Source organism: Erpetoichthys calabaricus, chromosome 18 (genome assembly GCF_900747795.2).
Source record: "Erpetoichthys calabaricus chromosome 18, fErpCal1.3, whole genome shotgun sequence".
Classification (NCBI taxonomy): Eukaryota; Metazoa; Chordata; class Cladistia; order Polypteriformes; family Polypteridae; genus Erpetoichthys; species Erpetoichthys calabaricus.
In genome coordinates this window covers 78,865,463-78,889,384 of record NC_041411.2, presented here as the reverse complement: position 1 = coordinate 78,889,384, position 23,922 = coordinate 78,865,463, and the positions used below count along the sequence as shown (strand labels likewise).

Sequence of the window (23,922 nt, the reverse complement as noted above, 5' to 3'; positions counted from 1 at the left end):
ACACTCGTTGCTAGAAAGAAAGTTAGCTTCATTGGTTTGACCGAGATTTCCTGCGCTCGTGTGAGTAGCAAGGCGCAAACAAGAGGAAAAAATGGCACGGACATCTGGCAAGAGATCAAAGCAAAATACTCTGTGGACAAAGTTTTGCCTATCATCTCTGAACGGGACTATGACTTGTCAGATTCCGGTTTTGATACAAGTGATCGAAAACGAAGGTGAGGTTCCAGCTTCAGCTGATTGGTCCCCAGCTAATCGTGGTGCTGAACAGGTTCATATAGCTGACACGCCTATGGCAATGTTCAGCCAGGAGAAATGTCACTTAACAATGATAAGAGGTAGAAACCAGATTGCAAAGCACAGCGACCATGACCGGTGCTGATACTGCCACAGCCACGCAAAGACAGCCTGGCAGCAAGCCTGCCGCACATTCTTGGCAAACTGGCAGCCACAGCATGCAGCAACAGACGTTTTATGTTGAATTCTGTGCGAAACCATTGCTTTTCAAAAACTATGTTTTTTGGAAAAAATATTCAGCCCTCAAAGAGTTAAACTGTAAAGGCTCAGCTCTTTTAATCCTTCCTCATAACTCATCCCCTGTAGACCTTGAATCAGCCTCGTCGCTCTTCTCTGGACTTTCTCCAGTGCTGCTCTGTCTTTATGGAGACAAAAACTGCACCCAGGACTCCAGAAGAGGCCTCACCAGTGTGTTATAAAGCTTGAGCAGAACCTCCTGTGACTTGTACTCCACATGTCAAGGCGCTATATAACCTGACAGTCTGTTAGCCTTCTTCATGGCTTCTAAACACTGTCTGGAAGTCGATAGCTTAGAGTCCACTGTGGTGCCTAAATCCTTCTCACAATGTTTCATTTTAAAGTCACCGTCTCGATCCACTGGACTAATTCCCTTCATCATTTTAAACACTTCAGTCAGGTCTCCTCTTCATCTTCTTCTCCTTAAACTGTAAAGGTTCAGCTCTTTTCATCTTTTCTCATAACTCATCCCCTGTAGCCCTGGAATCAGCCTCATTGCTCTTCCCTGGACCTTTCCTAGTGCTGCTATGTCTTTATGGAGACCATAACTGCACACAGGACTCCAGATGAGGCCTCACCAGCGTGTTATAAAGCCTGAGCAGAACTTCCTTTGACTTGTACTCCACACATCAAGGCGCTATATAACCTGACATTCTGTTAGCCTTCTTCATGGCTTCTGAACACTGTCAGGATGTCGATATCTTAGAGTCCACTATGACTCCTAAATCCTTCTCATGAGGTGGACTCTCGATTTTCCGACCCCCCATTGTGTATTCAAACCTCACATTTTTACTTCCTATGTGTAATTCTTTACATTTTCGGACATTAATTTTCATCGTCCACAAATCTGCCCAAGCCTGTCTGCTATCCAAGTCCTTCTGTGATGATATAACTGATTCCAAATTATCTGCTAATCCTCCTATCTTGGTATCATCAGTAAACTTAACCAGCTTGTTATTTATATTCCTATCTAAATCATTTATATTTATTAAAAATAGCAGCGGCCCCAGCACTGCCCCCTGCTGGTCACCACTCTTAACATCATCCAATTCTGATGAGGTTCCTTGCACCATCACCCTCTGCTTCCTGTGCCAATTCTGCACCCACCTAAAAATATCACCCTAAACTGCCACTTCTTTTAGTGAGGTGCCCACCCTCTCATGTGGCACCTCATCAAATGCTTTTAGAAAGTCCAGATCAATAATCTCATCTGCTCCACTCTGGTCGTATCCTTTTGTTGCCTCCTCATAGAATTCCAGCTTGTTAGTAAAACACGACCTCCCTCTTCTGACCCCACGCTGACTGTTCCTAATAACTCCTGTCCTTGCCAGGTGTCGCTCAATCTTATCTTTAATAATTCCTTCCATTAATTTTCCTGAGATGTTTCATGTTAAGCTAACAGGCCTGTAGTTGCTTGGATCTGCCCTGTTACCCTTTTTATATAACGGGATGATATTTGCTATTTTGCAGTCCTTCAGAATCTCTCCAGTGTGCAGTGACTTCCTAAAAATATGTGTCAAGGGTTTATATCTGCACTCACCAGCCTCCTTAAGAACGCGAGGACAAATAATATCTGGTCCTGGTGGACTAAACTTCTAATAGTCAACCAAAAAAGGTGGGCTAATGTGCAACCAAGAACCTAATGGCAAGGTGTCTGCTCCTTCCTTTAAAATCCTCAAACAACCCCCCAAATGTTGCTTTTCTATCAAACTCACTGCTCGGCTTTGATAACAGAGACCCCCCCTCTTATAGGGTGTAGCCATAACAAAGGGCAGAGTAACATCTTCTACTCCAAAGGGTGACCAGTGATGGACTGGAAAAATGGAAGACCGTCCAAAATGAGGGGTACCATTAATCCAAACCTTGCTAAGTCAGAGAAAGACAGTACGTAGAGCCATGTGTACGCTTTGCCAACGACAGGGGCGGACCGATTCACCAGCCAACTCAGCAGGTGTAACTTTACTCGCAACAAGAGGTCCAACACGTGGTCTTTGAACCGCAAAAGAAACTGCGATGCCATCAACAACCAGAAGGTGCAACCGAAGCAAAGAAGGAGACGAGCTCCCAACACAAAGAAAGAAAGCGTGCAGAAGATTCTTTCACGTGCCTGGAGAAAACCGACCAACAAAGGAAGAAAGTATCGTTTACACCAGAACTACATGCACACCTACTTTGATTTCGAGAACTATGGATCGGAACTTAGAAGTTAGGACAAAGCCAGCTGATGTGATGCAGTATTGGTGTTAACTATAAATAAAAGTTGGGGTTGTGAAGGATAACTTGTAGCTGTTGTGAGTTTTTCTTCTTAAATTCAATAAAAAAGTGCAAAGCAAAATCTCACACACACACACACGCACACACACGTAGAAAGTCTCTGTGGAGGGAGGTAAGCCAGTGTGGACAAGCTGTGAGTAAAGGAACACCATGGTGCTGGCAACAAAAGCTTCATAACGAGCTAAAGAACTTTCCCATCTTTACCACATGAATTGAAAGATCAGAATTCATAAGTTATGTGCCTTTTTCTATGGCAGAGTACAAGTTCACCTAAGCTTTATTAATTGTATTGTTTTGCTTTTTCTAAATATCTCTATACATCTACAGTGTGTCTATATATTGTTACACATGGGCACCTGAAATTCACCTTCCAGGCTCAGACAAGGTATGCAATAACCCGCCAGGACAAGAGGGGGCGCCAGCACTAACAATACCATCTTTTTCTCTCTTTCATACCTTCGAGGGCGCCTCAGCCACACCCCTGCTCAACTAAACCACGCCTCCTTCTGTCAGATCAACATGAATTCAAGGACTCCTGGAAGATGGCGTCGCAGTCAGACGAACACAGTCCTGTTTGACGGAGCTCCCTGACACAGACCTGCTCGAGACAGATAATAGTTTAGAGACGCTAAACGGGCAGATATTGTACCCGATTTCTGTTGCGTCACCACATGCTCATTTTTGTTTTTTGCATTGGACACTGGCATTAAATGGGTAGACCCGGCTGGCATCCCAACTTTTCTTTGGTTCTCTTCTCCCTTATTTCATGATATACACTCCCATATATCCATCTTCTATTATCCTTATCCACCTTAATAAAAGGACAAGTGTCTGTGGGTCTGTGTATCTGTCTATGTCATTTCAACAGATGGCACATCACAAAGATTTGTAGTAATAAAATGCTTTGCATTTGTCATTCCAACAGATGGCACATCACAAACATTAACACTGCTTATATGAATCCCATACCAAGTGGCATATAACAGAGACATATGCATTTCATTTGTCATTCTAACAGATGGAGCATCCCAACCATTTGTAGTAATGCATTTTATTACTACATACATTGCTAAATAAATTCCAATAGATGGTGCACTGCAAATGTTAAAGCTGAGATCTAAGTTGATTAATTAGATTTCGACCTGTCTTAGTCAGATAGCACAGCTATTATTATAAATAAATTGTATTAGGGTTATTTGCAAAAGCAAGCTGATCGCCACATTCAGATCACAAAAGAGAAAATGTTTAACGTAGACATTCACTGATTTAAGAACCTCCTGACTTCTGCTTCCTGACCCAACAGTCTCTCCTAACTCCCTCCAGCTGCACATCTCCTCCTGGCTCCCGACAATAGCATTTCAGCTCCTCCATCAAACTCCTGTCATCCACCAGGGGACTGCTTTTTCTACTCACCTACTGATGACGTAAATGCCGGACCACCTGGTGATGGCAGTATTCCTAAGTGGCCATGCTGCAGATTACCCAGCCTCTGGACTTTGTACATAATGTAATATTTAGGTCTGGTCCTGTGAGACTACTTAAAGATGGGATAGCAACAGAAGGACATGCACAACAGACAGAGAAACCCCATGTTGTTGGTGTCATGATTAGCCTTCAAGTGAGTGCATTTGACATTTTCTATGTCTTTTCTATCACCACTGTTTTAAGAGTGGTCATTGGTGGCACTTCTCGTGTCGCTAGGGGTGTGGCTTCTAGGGTCGTGAACCACGCGTAATCAGCATAACGGGATACAAGGTCATCCGGGGGCTCTGTTCATTATCTAATCAGCGGATACCAACCTCCAAAATAAATGTTAAAAATACTTAACAGAAACCTTTTGTTATTGTAATTCTTGTGAGTTTTCTTTGTTTTATCTCATTGCCTAATTTTTTGATTTCAGTTCTGGTTTCCTGATAGAGGTTTATTTTTTATTCATTTCAGTTTCATTTTTTTTATGCTCTTCTCCCAGTTTAGCTCAGTAAATATTCAGCTGTCCGTTTCTCAGCAAGACAGCTGGAGAGCAAACCTATTGGACCCCCATCTACCCTTCCTTCCAGCAAACAGCAGCTGCAGAGGGGAAATACAAACCATTGTACCAAATACCAAATATCCAAATTAAACAGAGAACACCAGTGGAAGAAATTCTACCATTGGAATACATGAAGACCGGACTTCATAATCGAATTAGCTCAGTCTGAATATGGAAACAGCTGAAGAGCGTCCTCATTGTTGACCCGTCCTTTAAAAGTCTCATTCGTTATATTTGTATGCTTTAAACTGTGCCTTCTTTCTCTTTCTATCTTTTCTTTCTTTTCTAGACAATTAACACCTCCAGCACCCCGACATCATCCACGTTTGGTTTTGTCACTGGCTCAAACATAAATGAGATGTTTGTTTTAAGATTTGCCTCTGCCCTTTGTTGCTCCCTGACCGCCCCCATGATTGATCCCGCGTCCATTCCTCCCAGTGATACAAAACACAGGGGATTGTTTTAACTGCTCAAGCCCAAACCTTTCATCCTCAGTGAAGAACACAGGAAATAAAAAAAGCATACCAAAGACCCCCCAGGGACGTGCAGCTTGCACATTCTTTAGTTGTAACTGCTTGCCGGTCAGGTTTTTTATTTTTCCAACCTGATGACACTAACTGTGGAGCTCCGGAACTGAGGTGGAATGAGGCCCTGGCTTTGTGTGAGGGGTGCTTTGTGGGCAAATAACAGACGGCAATCAAGACACCGGGTGCAATAATTCTGCTTCTTGATAAGTAATTAGAAAAATAAAATGATATTTATGTATGTGTGTGTATATATACATACATATACACATATACATACATACATATATATACACATATACATATACACACATACGTACATACATACATATCTCCATCTATCCATTATCCAACCTGCTATATCCCAACTACAGGGTCACGGGGGTCTACTGGAGCCAATCCCAGCCAACACAGGGCACAAGGCAGGAAACAAACCCCGGGCAGGGTGCCAGCCCACCGCAGTATATATTATATTATATATATATATATATATTATACACACATATACACACACATATACACACATATACATACATACATACATACATACATACATACAAGATCGAGAGTCAAGCTAAACTTAGAAAATGGGTTTTATTGGAAAATGGAGCAAACTTTCACAAAACTGATGATGTCATTCATTTCTCAATGTCGTCTCCACCCTTCTTCTCAATGCACTTGCGCCACCTGCTTGGCAGTGCCCAGATTCCAGCAGAATAAAAGGTTTTGTCTTGTCCTCGCCACCACTCGTGCACCGCTTTCTTCACGTCATCATCTGTCTTGAATCCACGACCACCCAGATGCTGGTTTTTTTTAGCAATCTAAAAAGGTGGAAATCACACACTGTGCCATATTTGGCGAAAAAGGAGGATGTGGCAATACCTCAAACTTCAGTTTCTCCAGACAAGCCTTGGTGTCCTTAGCAGTGTGTGGGCGCAGCAAAAGGAATCCTTGAGACAGCAGTGCCCACCGCTTGGATTGAATAGCAGACTTCACATTGGTCTCCAGCGAGCCACAGAAACTTGCACTTGTGATTGTAGGACAATAACTTGGGGGCACGAGTGGTGGTGAGGACAAGACAAAACCTTTTATTCTGCTGGAATCTGGGCACTGCCAGGCAGGTGGCGCAAGAGAATTGAGAAGGGTGGAGATGACATTGAGAAATGAATGACATCATCAGTCTTGTGATGGTTTGTTCAATTTTCTAATAAGTCCCATTTTCTAACATTAGCTTGACTACCCCTCATTTTATTTATTTTTTATTTATATATATATATATACTAGGGGGCTCTGCCCCCTGCTCGCTTCGCTCGCCAACCCCTGGCGTTGGGACATGACAAAGAGTGAGATGTATGAATTAGATATAGAATAGTGTGCAGCTTTGGATGATGCGCATAGAAATAACAAATAGAGTGTTTGGCATATATTAATGTTTTATTGGAATATTTCTTTGTATACAACATTAGTAGTAAAGATGGTGTCTTGTCCTTGAATGAGTTTTCCTTGGCATGGATCATTTATAATTTTAACTCTAACGTCAGATGAACGTCGAACACGTGAGAAGGCAACAGTGCGTTGGAATGTAGGTGTGTTGTTTTTATCAGGACGTAAATGTAGAATAATATGTCTGTGAAATGGAGGCTCACCATCTTTACTTTGAAAGACAATTGCCACTTCATTAACGACGGGCAGATTGTATCGTCTTGGATCTTGTTCTTTGTCCTTTATCAAGACCAAAGCAATTGTAGTTGCTGCTATACCTTCTGCATTTGCTTTTGTATTGGCCTCCTTTTCAACTTCATGTAGCATTTTTATAGACTTAGCTAATGGGTGATTGTTTATGACATGAGAGACGTTTCTCATTATAAGCTTTGTGCATTGTTTGTTTTCAGGAAGGTTCATGCGTTGATAGATTGCCTCATCTGGATCTAGGATGTAGATTTGTGCATATTTGCGTTGTTGATTTGTTTCAGGGTGCACTGTTCCAATGTGATGCAATATTTGTCCACATATGCAAAAGCAGTATGGGTCATTGCCTTTTGGTGGCCTGATATGTACTCCGGTAGATGCAAAAGCAAATGAACTATTGTAGGATCTAATACAGTTCATAAAGTTTTTACTTTCAGGCACATCGTTAGTTAGAAGCTTCTGTAGATATTCAGGATATGAAAGTAAAGGAGGCAGTCTAATTTGACCCTTTTGACAACAACGTGTAAATTCATTATTTGTATTGCCAATTGTTTCTTCTGTGAAGTTAAGTGAATGACAATGATTGCAAATGACATTCATTAATCCCAATGAATTTTCCTCAATAGTGGATTCCTTATTGAAGGCGTTTTCAGCCATTTGGCGTAAGCGTTTAACAGGTGCGTGGCGTTGATGTCCGCGACGGGCATGTTTTTCTTTTTGCGTTTGATTGCCTTTTTGTTGCATGTCCATTATTTGTGACGCGCAATTTTTTTTTTTTTTTATTCGCCTCCGCTTCGCGCAAAGTCCGTTTCAGTCTACGCCGTGCATTGTTTGTATCGAGCCTTGTCCGTTTTTGTATGTCGGTCATTTGAGCTTGGTGCTTTTCGCGTCTTGCTTTTTTTTTTTCTGTCAGTTCATTTGCGCTTTGTTCATGTCTCCGTTCATTTATTCTGTCTCTTCGCTCCCTTTTTTGTATGTCTGATACGCGAGCTCTTTCGGTTTGAAATCGCGCTTCTTTCGATGCAGTACTTTGACACGCGCGCTGAATCCTTTTTGTATGTGCTCACTCCTTGTTTCTGTGGTCTTGTCCGCCTTTCTCGGCTCCTTAGCCGACTCTCGTGGACTCTTTTTGCGCCTGCGCAGTACGTCTTTTTGCAGCTACGGCCCATGGCCGGATGTGCCTGCGTCCATCATCCGGTTTAGCATTCTCGGTTAGTAATATGGATATATCCATCCATCCATTTTCCAACCCGCTGAATCCGAACACAGGGTCATGGGGGTCTGCTGGAGCCAATCCCAGCCAACACAGGGCACAAGGCAGGAACCAATCCCAGGCAGGGTGCCAACCCACCGCAGTATATTTATATACTGTGTATATATATATGAGGGACATTCAAAAAGTTTCCATACTTTTTTTAACTCTATTTATTAGCAATATCAAAAACAAATGACATCACTTTTCTACATAGTAACTTTTGTTTGCGATGCAATTTTCCCTGCGTCGTACTAACTTTTTAATGGCCAATTACTATTCCTGCCACCTTCACCGTTTCCAATGAAAATATAAAAGTGCAGAAACTTTTTGAACATTCCTCATATATATATATATATATATATATATATATATATATATATATTATATATATCCATCCATACATTATCCAATCCGCTGAATCGAAACACAGGGTCATGGGAGTCTGCTGGAGCCAATCCCAACCAACACAGGGTGCAAGGCAGGAACCAATCCCGGGCAGGGCGCCACCCCACCACAGAGATATATTATATATATATATATATTTTATATATATATATATGTGTGTGTGTGTGAATGTGTGATTTTGGGCTATACAAAAATAAACTATTATATATATATATATATATATATTATATTTAATATATACATACACACACAAATGGACAAGATGGTTCACGTGTCTTAAAACAGTTTTTATTCCTAAGCTTTCAACCCCTACCAGAAGTCATCATCAGAGGAAAATGATTAGACATACAAGAATCAAAGGCAATACAGTATATAGCAAATAAGGAAGGGGGGGGTAGTAAAATGTATTTTTTATTTTTTTTTTATGTAAAAGGGATTCTGTTTTTCCCGCACTGGTATGGGATTAGACCAGAATGTTATATATCCATCATCACAAATTGGAGATTTTCTGTGTTTTGAGGTAAGGTTGCTTTGAGTGGTTGAACCACAAAATAAGTGGTGGTACTCAATGTGTTGGCCTGGAGAGGTTCCCCATCATGGAGACACCAGCTGAACAATAAAATAATTTGCTCGCCATTTTCTATTCACCCACACAACAAACACGAAGAGCTAAATGCACATGACATCATGAAAGAACAGCCTAAAAGGAACTCAATATGAAAATGAATTTGTGTAATTCTTCTGAACTACGTTAATAAAGAAATAGGAAACAAATCCACATTTTGGCACACAGGTCAGCAGATATCACCTAATCAAAATCAGACAACAATGCCCACCGCTTTTCTATAATGAATGAAGGATACTAAGAGATATGTCTAATGCTTACAACATATTGCTCTTTAATAAAGCTGCACAAATTCCAAAAACCCAAATGAACCTTTGCTGTATGATGTCATCAGAACTGATTGCTCCCCAATCATAAAATACAAAAGATAGTTTCAGTGAAAAAAATGAAATGTTAACAAGTTTAATCCTTAATACACACAGAAATAAATATTAAAATAACTGAAATATAGAAAGAATCCTATTCCAAATTTGCAAAGTCCTTGCCCCCTTTGATGTTTCCCAAGCGTCCGCATTCTCCACCACTGATCACTCGTCACACTCTACTTACTGTTTTGACCGATTTAAAAACCAACGCGCCCAGCATACAATAGGAGTGCGTACACGCTGGAAATGCAGACGCGCTGCAGTCAACTAACGGTGGAGCACCGGCGCCTTTAGCCATGTCGTGACCCCAGCCAATGGCTTCATATTCGGAACACCCAAGTGGCTTCGATTCTTGTAACTTCATTAAACAGATTTGACTTGACCACATAAAAACGTACCATTCTGTCATCATGGGATGTAAAGGGTTAGTGAAGAAATGAAAACTGTAACGTCAAATTGCAAACCATTTTTATCATAAAATAGTAAAGTGAAGACTTTAAACTTACACTGTAAAATTGATAAGGCATTGAATATGAAACACAGGGTTAGTTATAATACTCGTATTTTTTGGATTAAATATAGAGCAACAAATGATCCATTGTTCATTGCAGGTGTCCACAGTGGCAGTTAAAATATCGCTATTTACGGGTTAGTAGTTAATAACCTGGCACACTGGCTCATTACTCTCAACTGGAACTGTCATGTCAGATGTGACAAGCAGATTCCATTGAAATGTTGCGACACGTGTTTTGTTCAGAAAAAAAACAAGGTCCCACGATTTTGTTTTGTCACATGATGAATGCACTTCCGTGGTGAGAGAGACCATCGTCAAAACCGTGAATTCAGGTCTATTTTATAAGAAAAAAAAATAAGCAAGAAACATTTGTACAGCGTCCCGTCTCCTTTTTTTTTTTTTTACCGCGTGAAAAACAAAGCTAACAGGTCTTACATAACAGTTTACAGTACCTTTCAGTTTCCTGGTCGGGTGTTTGAGGTTTGCTTTCAAAAGTGGTAAAGCTGCTCATGTCAACATATCCATCGTTTTCATTGGCAGAAGAGAGGGCCCGGCTGGGATCCTCAAAAAATTCTGTAAACGTTCCAGTTCTGGTCGGTCTCCTTGGAGGAATCTGAATGTTTTCGTAGTCAGAGTTTATTGCCGGAATGTTCTCGTAATCAGACGTATCAGCATTTGGAAACGAAATAGACCTGGGCTTTGTCAAGGGTAGAGGCATGAACGGCGGCCTGGAGCGATCCTCGAAGGATTCCACTCTCGCTACGCTCCTGCTAAACGTTTTTGGTGTCCCTTTTCGTTTGCTGTCCTTGTAGAATAGAAATGTCGATGGCGAATCGGATGCTCGTGTTTTTCCAGACCGGGAAACTGGCTTGGGAGAGCTACCGATGCTCCGTCTATCCATGTCGAGAATTCGTACAGGTCCGTGATGGCTCGATTCGGATGAGGAACGAGAAGAAGAAACGTTCACGTCCACGTGAACTTTGTTTTCGGTTTTCTTTTTGAACGTGAAAGTCAGAAATCGTTTGAACGAAGACTTTTTCTTTTTCTGCTTGTCCGGCGAGTCGCCTTCTGTTGAGAGCGACGGGGTACTTTTGTTTATGGGTTTCTTTGTGATGTACGCCAGTTCAAAGGGAGGTGGAATGTCTACCACGGAGGAGGGAGTTGACATTCCACTGGAGGGGTGGTTGCTTCTCTGGGAAAAACTGCCCGAAGACCCGATAAAACAAGGCAGGGATAGATTGTCCTCTTTCCTTTTTATTCGAAAATCCTCCGCTAAGGAGCCATCGTTTTCTCGATAAACTGACATTGGCATATCACGACCTTCTACAGAGTATGAGCGGGGATACAACATAAAACGTCGTGACTTAGGAGTGCTGCCTCGGCTGACGTCAAAGCATTCACCTTCACTAAATGGTTGGCCGTATTTATCCAAGGACACGGTACAATATTCGTTGGTGTGGTTTGGATCGGATTCTGGACCGCACTCCTCAGGCACAGTCTCTGGCACATACCCAGGCATCTTGGCAGAAAGAGATCTCGTTCTCGTCACAATGCTTTTTCTGTCCGTAGGGAAATAGCTCAGATTGTCACCGTCCATGTCCGGCCCTGCTTCTTCATAGACATGTTCCTCACTGATCGTATCCTCCGCTTTTTCTAGTTCTGTTCCTTCGTTGTAGGGAACTATGAGACCTTCAAAGTCCATATCATCATCTGTTACTGCTTTTTCTTGAGAATACTCATCCACATTGATGGTTTGCATCACTTCAGGTAAAACAGTTTGAAGTTCATCATCATCCTCCTGGTGGCAAGTCTCAGAATGGGTAATACCATAGTATTCACAGTCTTTTAGTGTTTCTAAAACTGTATCACTGCCCATCAAGGGTGGAGTAGAAGGTAACAAATCAGTGTCTTCTGCATTTTGTAATTCCACATATCTTCCACTTGTGAGAGAGATTCCATCTTTTTCAATCTCAAGCGACAGTTCTTGGGTGGATACCTTATCCTCATCTCCAGATTCTATAGTTGTGCCCTCTGGTTGCGTTACACAGATCTGTGAAAACAATACGTTTTGTTCCACTTCTGAAAGACTACATAAAGACACCTTCTCTCCTAGAAGTTCAGTAGCTCCTTCCTCTGTCACTTCGTTGGATTGGTTTTCCTCTTCTGAGTAGGAAATTGCATCTGTGGGTATGATGGGACAGTTCTGTCTGACATTGATGAGGGAACCTTCTCCTTCTTCTCCTTCTATTTCCTCCTCTTCCTCATCTTGCTGCTGTTGCTCATGCGCAAACAAAACACTAAGCGGATCCCGAGTGTCCACTTCCTCTAATGTTTGATCCTCATCCATGTTGATGAACTCAGTGCCAACCTCCAAAGAATCATAAAGCGGATCTCCACTGCTGTAGTGTTCTTCATTTACCAGGTTAGGATTCTCACACACATCTTCTGGAAATCCTTTGGCGTCACACTCTTCTCCCTCAGCCCCATTGAAGTTACTGCTGGAAAATGCTGGATCATCTTCACAGACGCTGCAGTCGTCACCCTCTTCCCCGTCGACATCGGTGTCAGGTATGGCATCCTCCGATATCTCAGCCTCTAAATGCTCACAGTCACTCGTGTAGTTAGGCTGCACGGAGTCTGTCTCGTCTTCGCTCTCTGGTTCTTCGGTCAGGGCACTTAAGCGTAGTTCACTTGGCTGAAACGATTGCCTCTCGTCGGCACTGTCAAAGTGATCCAAATCCCTAGTTTCACACTCTTCATCTTCTTCTTTTTCCTCTCCATCATCCCCATTTTCTCCAGGAGACTGCACATACAGCTGCGAGTCATCATTTCCAAATTCGTCTCCTTCGTCGTTCAGCCCCTCGTCGTCTGGATACATGATGTACCCATCCTCTGAGATTGGAAAATCATCCAGATCTGAGCAGTTGTTGAATTCCTCATCAATCTCCTGCGTGGAGCACAACAGCTTCCCATTAATGCATCGGTTTAGGTTGTTGTTCTTGTAAATGGAGTCCTTCTCTTCTAATGTTTCCTGCAGCTTTGGCTTGGGAGGAATTGGGGGCCTTGGACCTCGGACATTAGATGATGATTTAGACATCAGGGATGAAGGCACCTTCGATGACCGCTGGCTGAGTGACTTTGGTTTTGGAGCTAGAGGGGGCTTCTTGCAATCTGAAACACAGAATAAAAGCAAAGGGTTAAACATCGGTAAGACCTCTTTAACTCTTAACATGCCGCCCACAGATCCATCTTCTTAAGGATTAAGGTTTTGAGTTAGTCATGCGTATACACAAGGGTGGCACAGATTGGCACTGCTGCCCCTCAGATCCAGGCATCCTGTGGCCCATCACTCCACCTACTTTATGATTTGGATTCTAGTTTTCATTCTACATCCTTAAAGATGGCTGTATTACGGTTAACTGGCGAACTTAAGTTGACACTCTATGTGCATGAGTGGACCTTGAGGTGGACTGGCGCCCTGTCCAGGCCTATTCAAGCCTTGCATCCTATCCTGTTCAAATAGACTTCTGTATGAATTTAAGAATATCATCTTATGCTTTATTAGCCGTTAAACGGGCGTACGTTGGAAAGGGGTGTGTGGCGCTCACGATATCTCTGCGAAAGGACGAAGGTCCAAGTCTTTAGAGTCCTGGTGCTTCCTGTTTGTGAGACATGGACGCTATCCAGTGACCTGAGACACAGACTGGACTCCTTCATGTGTGTCTCTTCAGAGAACCTTGGGTACCCTTGGTTTGACTTTGTGTTGCTCACGGAGTCCCAAATGAGGCAAATGACCTGCATTGTGAGGGAGCCTCAGTTACGGCACTACGGCTATGTGGCGCCATTACCCGAGGATGATCCTCATTGTTGAGGATCTGAGTAGCGGGACCAGGCCAAGGGGACGCCCACATAATACCTGGCTGTGGCAAATAGATAGAGTGGGACTGGACTTCCTGGGAGGTTGCCAACCAGGATCCTGAGCTGTTTCATCATGTGGTGGGTGCAACAACGTGCTGTACCAGTGCATGCGCCCCAACCTGACCTGACCTGACCATTATTAGCACAAGAAAACATAAAATATACTCAAAAGACAATCCCAGCAGCACTGAGTTCAAGGTATGGGTGGGGCACCAGTTCACCAGTAGGGATACTCATATACACGTGCAATCCCATTGTAAACAAATTCATGAGACCATAAACATATTTCATAATAACAGAAATTTCATTATCTCTCTCTCTATATATATTATATATATTATATATATTATATATATATATATATATATATATTATATATATATATATATATATATATATATATATATATATATATATATATATATAGAGAGAGAGAGAGAGAGAGAGAGAGAGAGAGAGAGAGAGAGAGAGAGAGAGAGAGATAATGAAATTTCTGTTATTATGAAATATGTTTATGGTCTCATGAATAGATATATATATATATATATATATATATATATATATATATATATATAGATAGATAGATATATATATAGAGATATATATAGATATATATAAAAGATCCAGCATCTGTCTGTCTGTTCGCTTTTCACAAGAGAAATACTTAACGGATTTAGATCGGGTTTTTTTTGCTAGAACATTCCGGTTGATTTTGCGACTTCTCTCATTGCGCTGTGTGTCATAGTTCGCTTGCAGTACCAATTTATTTGCGTGAACCCGAGAGAGAGAGAGAGTCTGTGGGCTGAGGGGATCCCGGCGGGGCCCTCCTCACTCATGCGCCAGCCAATGGGTGTGTACCGTATCTCCGCTTAGCTAGTGAATGAGAGAACTTCTTAACGGATTTAGATCGGGTTTTTTTCTATAATTTTCTTGAACATTCCGGTTGATTTTGCGACTTCTCTCATCACGTTAAGAATCCTAGTTTGCTTGCATGAGCGATATATTTGCGCTAATCTGAGAGAGAGGCTTTGGACCGAGGGGAGGGGGAAGCGTGACGTCAGGAGTGGGGAGCTGGGCAGGACCCTCCTCACTGTCCTGTTTCACTACTATGCAGGCGGGAGCCGCAGGGGACGGCTAGTAATGAATAAGGGGAAAATATGTATACTATTGGGACCGGCAATTCATTATCTCTTAATGGCAGTGGCGCAAGGACGGCTCAGTTGCTGCTCTTCTGCATCTGGTAAACAGTACGCTGAGGACAGAGTAGTTGATTATCCTCTGCGGGATCAGGCTTACTGTGTACTGTTGCTTGTGTGGAAGAAAAATTAGACTTAGTGCTCACCATCATTTAGGAGAGTGATTTTGCCCTCTTAGAAGTATAAAAGGGTTAATAAATGTCGGAAACCTGTACACTCATATCAGGTCAAGTGAACAACAAAGAGAAGAATGTACCAGGAGCACACCAAACATATGATTAAGAGATCAGCTGACGTCCTGTACACAATAAAACTGGACAACTGTCACATCCGCGGAGCTTTCAAGGGTAATGTCTGAACTAAGAGATACTGAGGAACAAGGATATAACGGAGAAGGACTTTTATTTAGGCTGGTTGCGCTCTATGCTAAACACCGCATGTATTTTAACCAATCAGAGTATGAGTTGTAAGCATTAACATATATACTTGTGTATAAGTCAGGTCTTGAAACCCAAAAAAAAAATCGATCATAAAAATCAAACCCCCGACTTATACACCCGTTCAATAATGCATATAAAACATTTTCTTGCCTCCTACAATCTCGCACCAGTTTCTCAGACACACTGAATTTTGTTGCAGCAGTGCAGTTACCAAGTTCTTTCACCACTTCGACGACTTTTAATTTAAAACCAGCTTCATATTTTCTTCTGGTCGAACGCTCCATCATAGATAAGAGATACTGTTACGATAAAAGTGCATGAGGGTGTGAGATACAAAAAACACAAAACAGTGCAAACGTTGCTTCGGAATAGTTCGGGTATTACCGTGTGGTCACGTAGGCATAATACATAGAATAATAAAAGGCCGTGTGCTCCGTAGTTACTCTCTCAGGTGGGTGTTAGCATATCATAATCTCTTGGACCAATGGTGGGAATTTTCCGCATTCGATTTATACCGACATTATAAAATACCGGAAATTATACGGTAAAATCAAGCCTGACTTATCCATGGGACAACTTAAAAGTGAGTATATACGGTAATTAACACAGTTATCAATAAGTATGAGCTTCTGCTTTCATTCTGTGATTGTTCTGGCCAGGCTGTGACAGACTGCTTTTGAAGAATGCAGTGGTCTCAAATTCCAGTGCTGGAGGGCCACAGTGGCTGCAGGTTTTCATTCCAACCCTTTTCTTAATTGGTGACCAGTTGTTTGCTGCTAATTAACTCCTTTTTCTTTTCATTTTAATTGACTTGTTTTTTTAAGATTTGTTCCCCTGAATTTTTTTTCTCGTTCCTCTGAATTGCTTCATTTCTTCCCTTCAACAGAAATGAAATGTGAAGTGAGTGAGCCAACAGAAGACCAACTCAGTCAGGGCCTCAAACTCCAACCAGTGGCTGTCGTTCATTAAACCCGCTCTTTAATTCCATGGCTTGTTGTTGCTCTCACTGTGTAATAGCAGACATGTCTGAAATTGTGGATTTTCTCTTTTCTAAGAGCACCGTTAAAATATTTTGGAGATCTGAACGGATCAACATTCCTGAGACCTTCATTTTTCTTTATTTTCAGATATTGTATGATGGTCACAGCTCATGCTTTGACTCATTTTGTATCTCATTATTGTTTGACTGATAATTAAGGAAAAAAGAAGCAATTAAGGCACGGGTTGTCGAACTCCAGGCCTGGAGGGCCGCAGTGGCTGCAGGTTCTCATTCTAACAGTTGACCAGTTTTCACAGATAATTAACTAATTTTCCCTTCCTTTTAATAGCCCTGTCTTTAAGGATTCAGTCCTCTCAATTGATTCTTTTCTTCATTAAATGGCAGCCAAACAGAAATAAGACGTGAAACAAGCCAACAGATGACCAGCTAAATTGGGGCTTCAAACTCCAACCAGTTCCTTAATGAGAAGCCAATTCTGGCCGTTAATTAAACCTGTTGTTTAATTCCACGGCTTGCTGCTGCTCTCATTCTGCCACAGCAGACATTTCCCAAACTGCTGATTTTCTGTTTCTGATTACTGACCTGAGAGATCAAACTTACCGAGACCCTCACCTTTCTTTATGTTCAGATAATGTGCTTAGCTGGTCACCTGTTTGTTCATTTTGTGTCACATTGTTTGGCTGCTAATTAAGGAAATAGAAAGAACTAAAGGGTCTGAGTCGAGTTAATTAAAACTAAGGCAAAAGTTAATTAGCAGCAAAACAGGTCACTAATTAAGAAGGTGGTTAGAATGAAAACCTGCAACCATTGCGGCCCTCCAGGACCGGAGTTCAACACCCCTGAATTAAGGGGTCCGAGTCTTCAAGAACAAGTCAATTAAAATGAATTCAAAAGAAGTTAATGAGCAGCAACAACAGGTCACCCATTAAGCAAAGGGTTAGAATGAATGCCTGCTGTGGTACCCGGATGGGGGTGGTACCCAGCTGGGACACCCGAGAAGATCGGAGGAGGGCTTGTGCCTCCTCCAGACCTCGAGGGGGCGACCGCGGGTACAGAGCTGGGAAGCTCGACCCTGTAGGGGCCCGTGGTCACTGCCAGGGGGATCCCAATACCTGGAGGACCCTGGACCGCAGCACTTCTGGGGGTAGAGGAACAGGGACACCCAGAGTGCTTCCGGGGAGACAGCCGGCACTTCCGCCACACTACCGGGGACGCACCTGGAGCACATCTGGGTGCTTGTTTAAAGGGGCCGCATCCCTTCAGAGATGGACTTGAGTCGGGTGGAAGAAGGACGAGGTCTCTGGAGGGGAGAAGGAGGCGGTCTGAAGAAAACAGAGAGAAGGCATTGTGTTGGCCTGGGCTGAGGGGTATTGGAGTTGTGAGTAGTGATTGATTGTATTATGGAGCACCAAAATAAAGGTGTGTGGGGTAATAATAACATGTCTGCCTGTCTGTGTCCGGGTCATATTCCACACTGCGGCCCTCCAGCACTGGAGTTTGAGACCACTGCTCTAAGACATTTTGCCGAGGAGTAATTAAATTTAAAGGCTTTTCTCCTGCCTGATTACTGATTTGTCCTGTTAGAGGATAAGTTGCTTTCTTTTAATTTAAGATGTTGTTGCACGAAGTTTGGAACATTTAACAGTGGGCTCTGACCTGCTCTTCCTGGCACTCTTCTGGTCTGCCACAGTGGTGATTCCAAACCACTGGTGTTCGTCTAATCTGAACATGGGGGGCTAAAGCAGGATGACTGTCCCCCCATATCACGGCTCCTATCTCATCTGCACGAGGGCTGAAGTAGCAACTCTAAGCCTTGAGCTGTGGCAGCCTACGATTACACAAGGGACAAGTCGATGGCATGGACCAGGTGCTGACATTCTACCACCTCATGCTCAGGCAATATGATAAGGAATATATGCAAAGAAACACGCGTCTACTGTCCCCATTGTGACGTCGGACTGTGCGCTGGCTCAAAACGTGTCACACCGAGGATGTGTGATAAATCTGAACCAGTTCAGCCCTTCCCTGCTGTATTTCTGTTGACGTTTTTGGTATTTGCACGTTTCTGTTACTCGTAATAACATTTTGTTATCGTTGAAAATAATTCTCGTTTTTCTGGGGGGGCAAACAAAACACTAAGGAGGCGACCGTTCAATTGATTTTTCCCTCCTGCCAAATCGTTTCATTCACTTGCTTCAAAGCAGAGACAATGGCTGGAGGTGGATTGTCCCTCGCCATTGTGTCTCCGGCAAGTTGTCAGCTGCACTTGAGTGAATGGGGCGCACGCTGGTTTGCGCGCACCCACCACGCCGGAGAGATAAGGAGCTGCAAAGCCCATTTAGCTGCAGACGGTTGCTTTGGGAGGCGGATTGATTAGTCTGACTGGGAATGTCGCCAGGTCACCTTGGGCAGAGATATCCTCTCCTCCTGTGCCGCAGAGAGTCCGGGCCCTCACTTGAACATCTCACTCCACGCACGCATTGTAGGACCTGCCGTCCCTGCGCTGGCGTACTGCCATGAGCGTTCTGATCCACGTGGAGGAGTGCCCCCTACTGGCCCTCCAACTTGAGGGTTTTTTCACAAGGGGACGCCCTATTGAAGTGTTGACTTGCCTCCAACCCCAGAGGAGATCAGGCTACAAGATATTACAGCTGCTGGCTCTTGCTAAATTATATAAATTACTCCGATAAAGACTAAGCCGACAAGTGTCTCGAATTTGTTCATCGCATGCTGCTGAAGTGATTAGCAGAGTAGACGCTGTGCGGGCAACATCCTTAGCACAGGAGGCTGGGGTCCGGAGGTGGACCGGGAGAGTCCTATGAGCGATGCTACACATACAAGCATTCTCAAATCTGGTTAGTCCAGCGGAGGGACACATAAGAGCGGTGGGCACCCTGACAGCATCGGGTGCAAGGTAGGAAAAAGTCTGCTAGTCCATCACAAGGACACACACAGACAGCCACCCGAGGGCCAATTGGGAGTCACCCATTAATGAAACCTGCCAGTCTTTGGAGACGTGGATAGAAAACACAGGTGGAGCATCATGATAGAGGGATTGGAACCCAGGATCTGTCAGGCGTCTGTCATTACTAAACACTCTGATACCAGTAGCATTTAAGGTAAAAAATGTCTGAATTATCGTAAACCACCCAAAGTCAGGGGGCTCATAAGAAATGGAATGGTTAACTTCACGAGGTAGAAGTACAAAATAACAAGAAGAGCTGTGTCAGGTATGTGAAATATTAAAATGTGTGCTTCGATTTAAGAGTTTAAAGTCTACAAACTTATATTTCATTCTCTCACCCACTAACCTCGGCAAACTGACCTGCACTCGTGGGTTTCCTATGGAAAAGTGACAGGTGAACGAAGTGACATGGCAGAAAGGAAAAGAAGACTGGTGACATCTGCTGAGCGTCAAGAAAATCACAGAAGCCAATGACATGATTAAGAACTCCATTGGAGGAGGAGGAAGAGGAAGAAGAAGAAGGGCCACTGCTTTCAGATCACTACAGATGTTCCAGTAGCACATAGAATATACGAGGAAACCATGAAAACAGGCAATGGCAATAAAACGATATGGGACAGGAGAATTTAAAGGTGATTTTTGGGATTCAAAAATCCATAATATACACCCAGAAGTTAGACCATTAGAACAATCTGGAAAAGAACAAGCCCAACAAAGCTCACCAGTCCTATCCACTTAAAAAAAACAGCTGAGTTTTGAAGGTCCCTAAAGTCCTCCTGTCCACCACACCACTTGGTCACTTATTCCATGTGTCTGTGGTTCTCTGTGTGAAGAGAAACTTCCTAATGTTTGTGCAAAATTTCTCCTTAACAAGTTTCCAGCTATGGTGGCGCAAGTGGGTAGCGCTGCTGCCTCGCAGTTAGGAGACCTCTGGTTCGCTTCCCGGGTCCTCCCTGCGTGGAGTTTGCATGTTCTCCCCGTGTCTGCGTGGGTTTCCTCCCACAGTCCAAAGACATGCAGGTTAGGTGCATTGGTGATCCTAAATTGTCCCTAGTGTGTGCCCTGCGGTGGGCTGGCACTCTGCCCGGGGTTTGTTTCCTGCATTGCACCTTGTGTTGGCTGGGATTGGCTCCAACAGACCCCCCGTGACCCTGTAATTAGGATATAGCGGGTTGGATAATGGATTAATGGATGGAACAATAGCAGCAGCCCCCTCCTTTAACCGCCACCTTATCGTGGTGGAGGGGTTTGCGTGTCCCAATGATCCTAGAAGCTCTGTTGTCCGGGGCTTTATGCCCCTGGTAGGGCCACCCAAGGCAAACTGGTCCTAGGTGAGGGATGAGACAAAGAGCGGTTCAAACCTTCTATGATGAATGAAAACTTTGGACGCCGTTTTCCCTTGCCCGGACGCGGGTCACCGGGGCCCCACTCTGGAGCCAGGCCTGGAGGTGGGGCTCGATGGCGAGCACCTGGTGGCCGGGCCTGCACCCATGGGGCTCGGCCGGGCACAGCCCGAAGAGGCAACGTGGGTCCCCCTTCCCATGGGCTCACCACCTATGGGAGGGGCCAAGGAGGTCGGGTGCAGTGTGAGTTGGGTGGTGGCCGAAGGCGGGGACCTTGGTGGTCCGATCCTCGGCTACAGAAGCTGGCTCTTGGGACGTGGAATGTCACCTCTCTGAAGGGGAAGGAGCCTGAGCTAGTACGCGAAGTTGAGAGGTTCCGGCTAGATATAGTCGGACTCACCTCGACGCACAGCTTGGACTCTGGAACCAATCTCCTTGAGAGGGGCTGGACTCTGTACCACTCTGGAGTTGCCCCCAGTGAGAGGCGCCGAGCAGGTGTGGGTATACTTATTGCCCCCCGACTTGGAGCCTGTACATTGGGGTTTACCCCAGTAGACGAGAGGGTAGCCTCCCTTCGCCTTCGGGTGGGGGGACGGGTCCTAACTGTTGTTTGTGCGTATGCACCGAACAGCAGTTCGGAGTACCCACCCTTTTTGGAGTCCCTGGAGGGGGTGCTAGAGGGCATACCTTCTGGGGACTCCCTCGTTCTGCTGGGAGACTTCAATGCTCACGTGGGCAATGACAGTGAGACCTGGAAGGGCGTGATTGGGAGGAATGGCCCCCCCGATCTGAACCCGAGCGGTGTTTTGTTATTGGACTTCTGTGCTCGTCACGGATTGTCCATAACGAACACCATGTTCAAGCATAGGGGTGTTCATATGTGCACTTGGCACCAGGACACCCTAGGCCTCAGTTCGATGATCGACTTTGTGCTCGTGTCGTCGGACTTGCGGCCACATGTCTTGGACACTCGGGTGAAGAGAGGGGCGGAGCTGTCAACTGATCACCAGCTGGTGGTGAGTTGGCTTTGATGGTGGGGGAGGATGCCGGTCAGGCCTGGTAGGCCCAAACGTGTTGTGAGGGTCTGCTGGGAACGTCTGGCAGAGCCCCCTGTCAGAAGTAGCTTCAACTCCCACCTCCGGCAGAACTTCGACCACATACCGGGGGAGGTGGGGGACATTGAGTCCGAATGCGCCATGTTCCGTGCCTCTATTGTTGAGGCAGCTGACCGGAGCTGTGGCCGTAAGGTGGTCGGTGCCTGTCATGGCGGCAATCCCCGAACCCGTTGGTGGACACCGGCGGTGAAGGATGCCGTCAAGCTGAAGAAGGAGTCCTACAGGACCCTTTTGTCCTGTGGGACCCCGGAGGCAGCTGATAGGTACCGGCAGGCCAAGCGGAATACGGCTTTGGTGGTTGCTGAGGCAAAAACTCGGGCGTGGGAGGAGTTTGGGGAGGCCATGGAGAACGACTTTCGGACGGCTTCGAGGAGATTCTGGTCCACCATCCGGCATCTCAGGAAGGGGAAGCAGTGCAGTGTCAACACTGTATATGGTGGGGATGGTGCGCTGCTGACCTCGACTCGGGACGTTGTGGGTCGGTGGGGGGAGTACTTCGAAGACCTCCTCAATCCCATTAACATGCCTTCCAATGAGGAAGCAGAGCCTGGGGACTCGGAGGTGGGCTCCCCCATCTCTGGGACTGAGGTCACCGAGGTGGTCAAAAAACCTCCTTGGTGGCAGGGCCCCGGGGGTGGATGAGATACGCCCGGAGTTCCTCAAGGCTCTGGATGTTGTAGGACTGTCTTGGCTGACACGCCTCTGCAACATCGCATGGACATCAGGGACAGTGCCTCTGGATTGGCAGACCGGGGGTGGTGGTCCCCCTCTTTAAGAAAGGGGATCGGAGGGTGTGTTCCAACTACAGAGGGATCACACTCCTCAGCCTCCCTGGAAAAGTCTATTCAGGGGTCCTGGAGAGGAGGGTCCGTCGGATAGTCGAGCCTCGGATTCAGGAGGAACAGTGTGGTTTTCGTCCTGGTCGCGGAACAGTGGACCAGCTCTCTACCCTTAGCAGGGTCCTGGAGGGTGCATGGGAGTTTGCCCAACCAGTCTACATGTGTTTTGTGGACTTGGAAAAGGCATTCGACCGTGTCCCTCGGGGAATCCTGTGGGGGGTACTCCGAGAGTATGGGGTACCGGCCCCCCTGATAAGGGCTGTTCGGTCCCTGTACAACCGGTGTCAGAGCTTGGTCCGCATTGCCGGCAGTAAGTCGAACCCGTTTCCAGTGAGAGTTGGACTCCGCCAGGGCTTGCTTTTGTCACCGATTCTGTTCATAACTTTTATGGACAGAATTTCTAGGCGCAGCCAGGGTGTTGAGGGGGTCCGGTTTGGTGGGCTCAGGATTGGGTCACTGCTTTTTGCAGATGATGTTGTCCTGTTTGCTTCATCAGGCCGTGATCTTTAGCTCTCTCTGGATCGGTTCGCAGCTGAGTGTGAAGCGGCTGGGATAGGAATCAGCACCTCCAAATCCGAGACCATGGTCCTCAGCCGGAAAAGGGTGGAGTGCCCTCTCAGGGTTGGTAGCGAGATCCTGTCCCAAGTGGAGGAGTTCAAGTATCTCGGGGTCTTGTTCACGAGTGAGGGAAGAATGGAGCGTGAGATCGACAGGCGGATCGGTGCGGCATCCGCAGTAATGCGGGCATTGCATCGGTCTGTCGTGGTGAAAAAGGAGCTGAGCCGCAAGGCGAAGCTCTCAATTTACCAGTCGATCTATGTTCCTACCCTCACCTATGGTCATGAGCTATGGGTAGTGACCAAAAGAACGAGATCGCGAATACAAGCGGCTGAAA

At 45.0% G+C, this 23,922-nt stretch overlaps 1 protein-coding gene across 2 annotated transcripts in view; it reads right to left on the bottom strand.

The window, feature by feature from the left end:
• The window catches only part of LOC127526206 (FYVE, RhoGEF and PH domain-containing protein 5-like), a 189,316-nt gene that overhangs the window by 144,043 nt on the left and 21,351 nt on the right, over positions 1 to 23,922 (bottom strand). For both annotated transcript variants that reach the window (XM_051920996.1, XM_051920998.1), the window contains exon 2: positions 10,664 to 13,382. In XM_051920996.1, the coding sequence (XP_051776956.1) occupies positions 10,664 to 13,382 (2,719 nt within the window). The remainder of the gene's footprint in view (positions 1 to 10,663; positions 13,383 to 23,922) is intronic.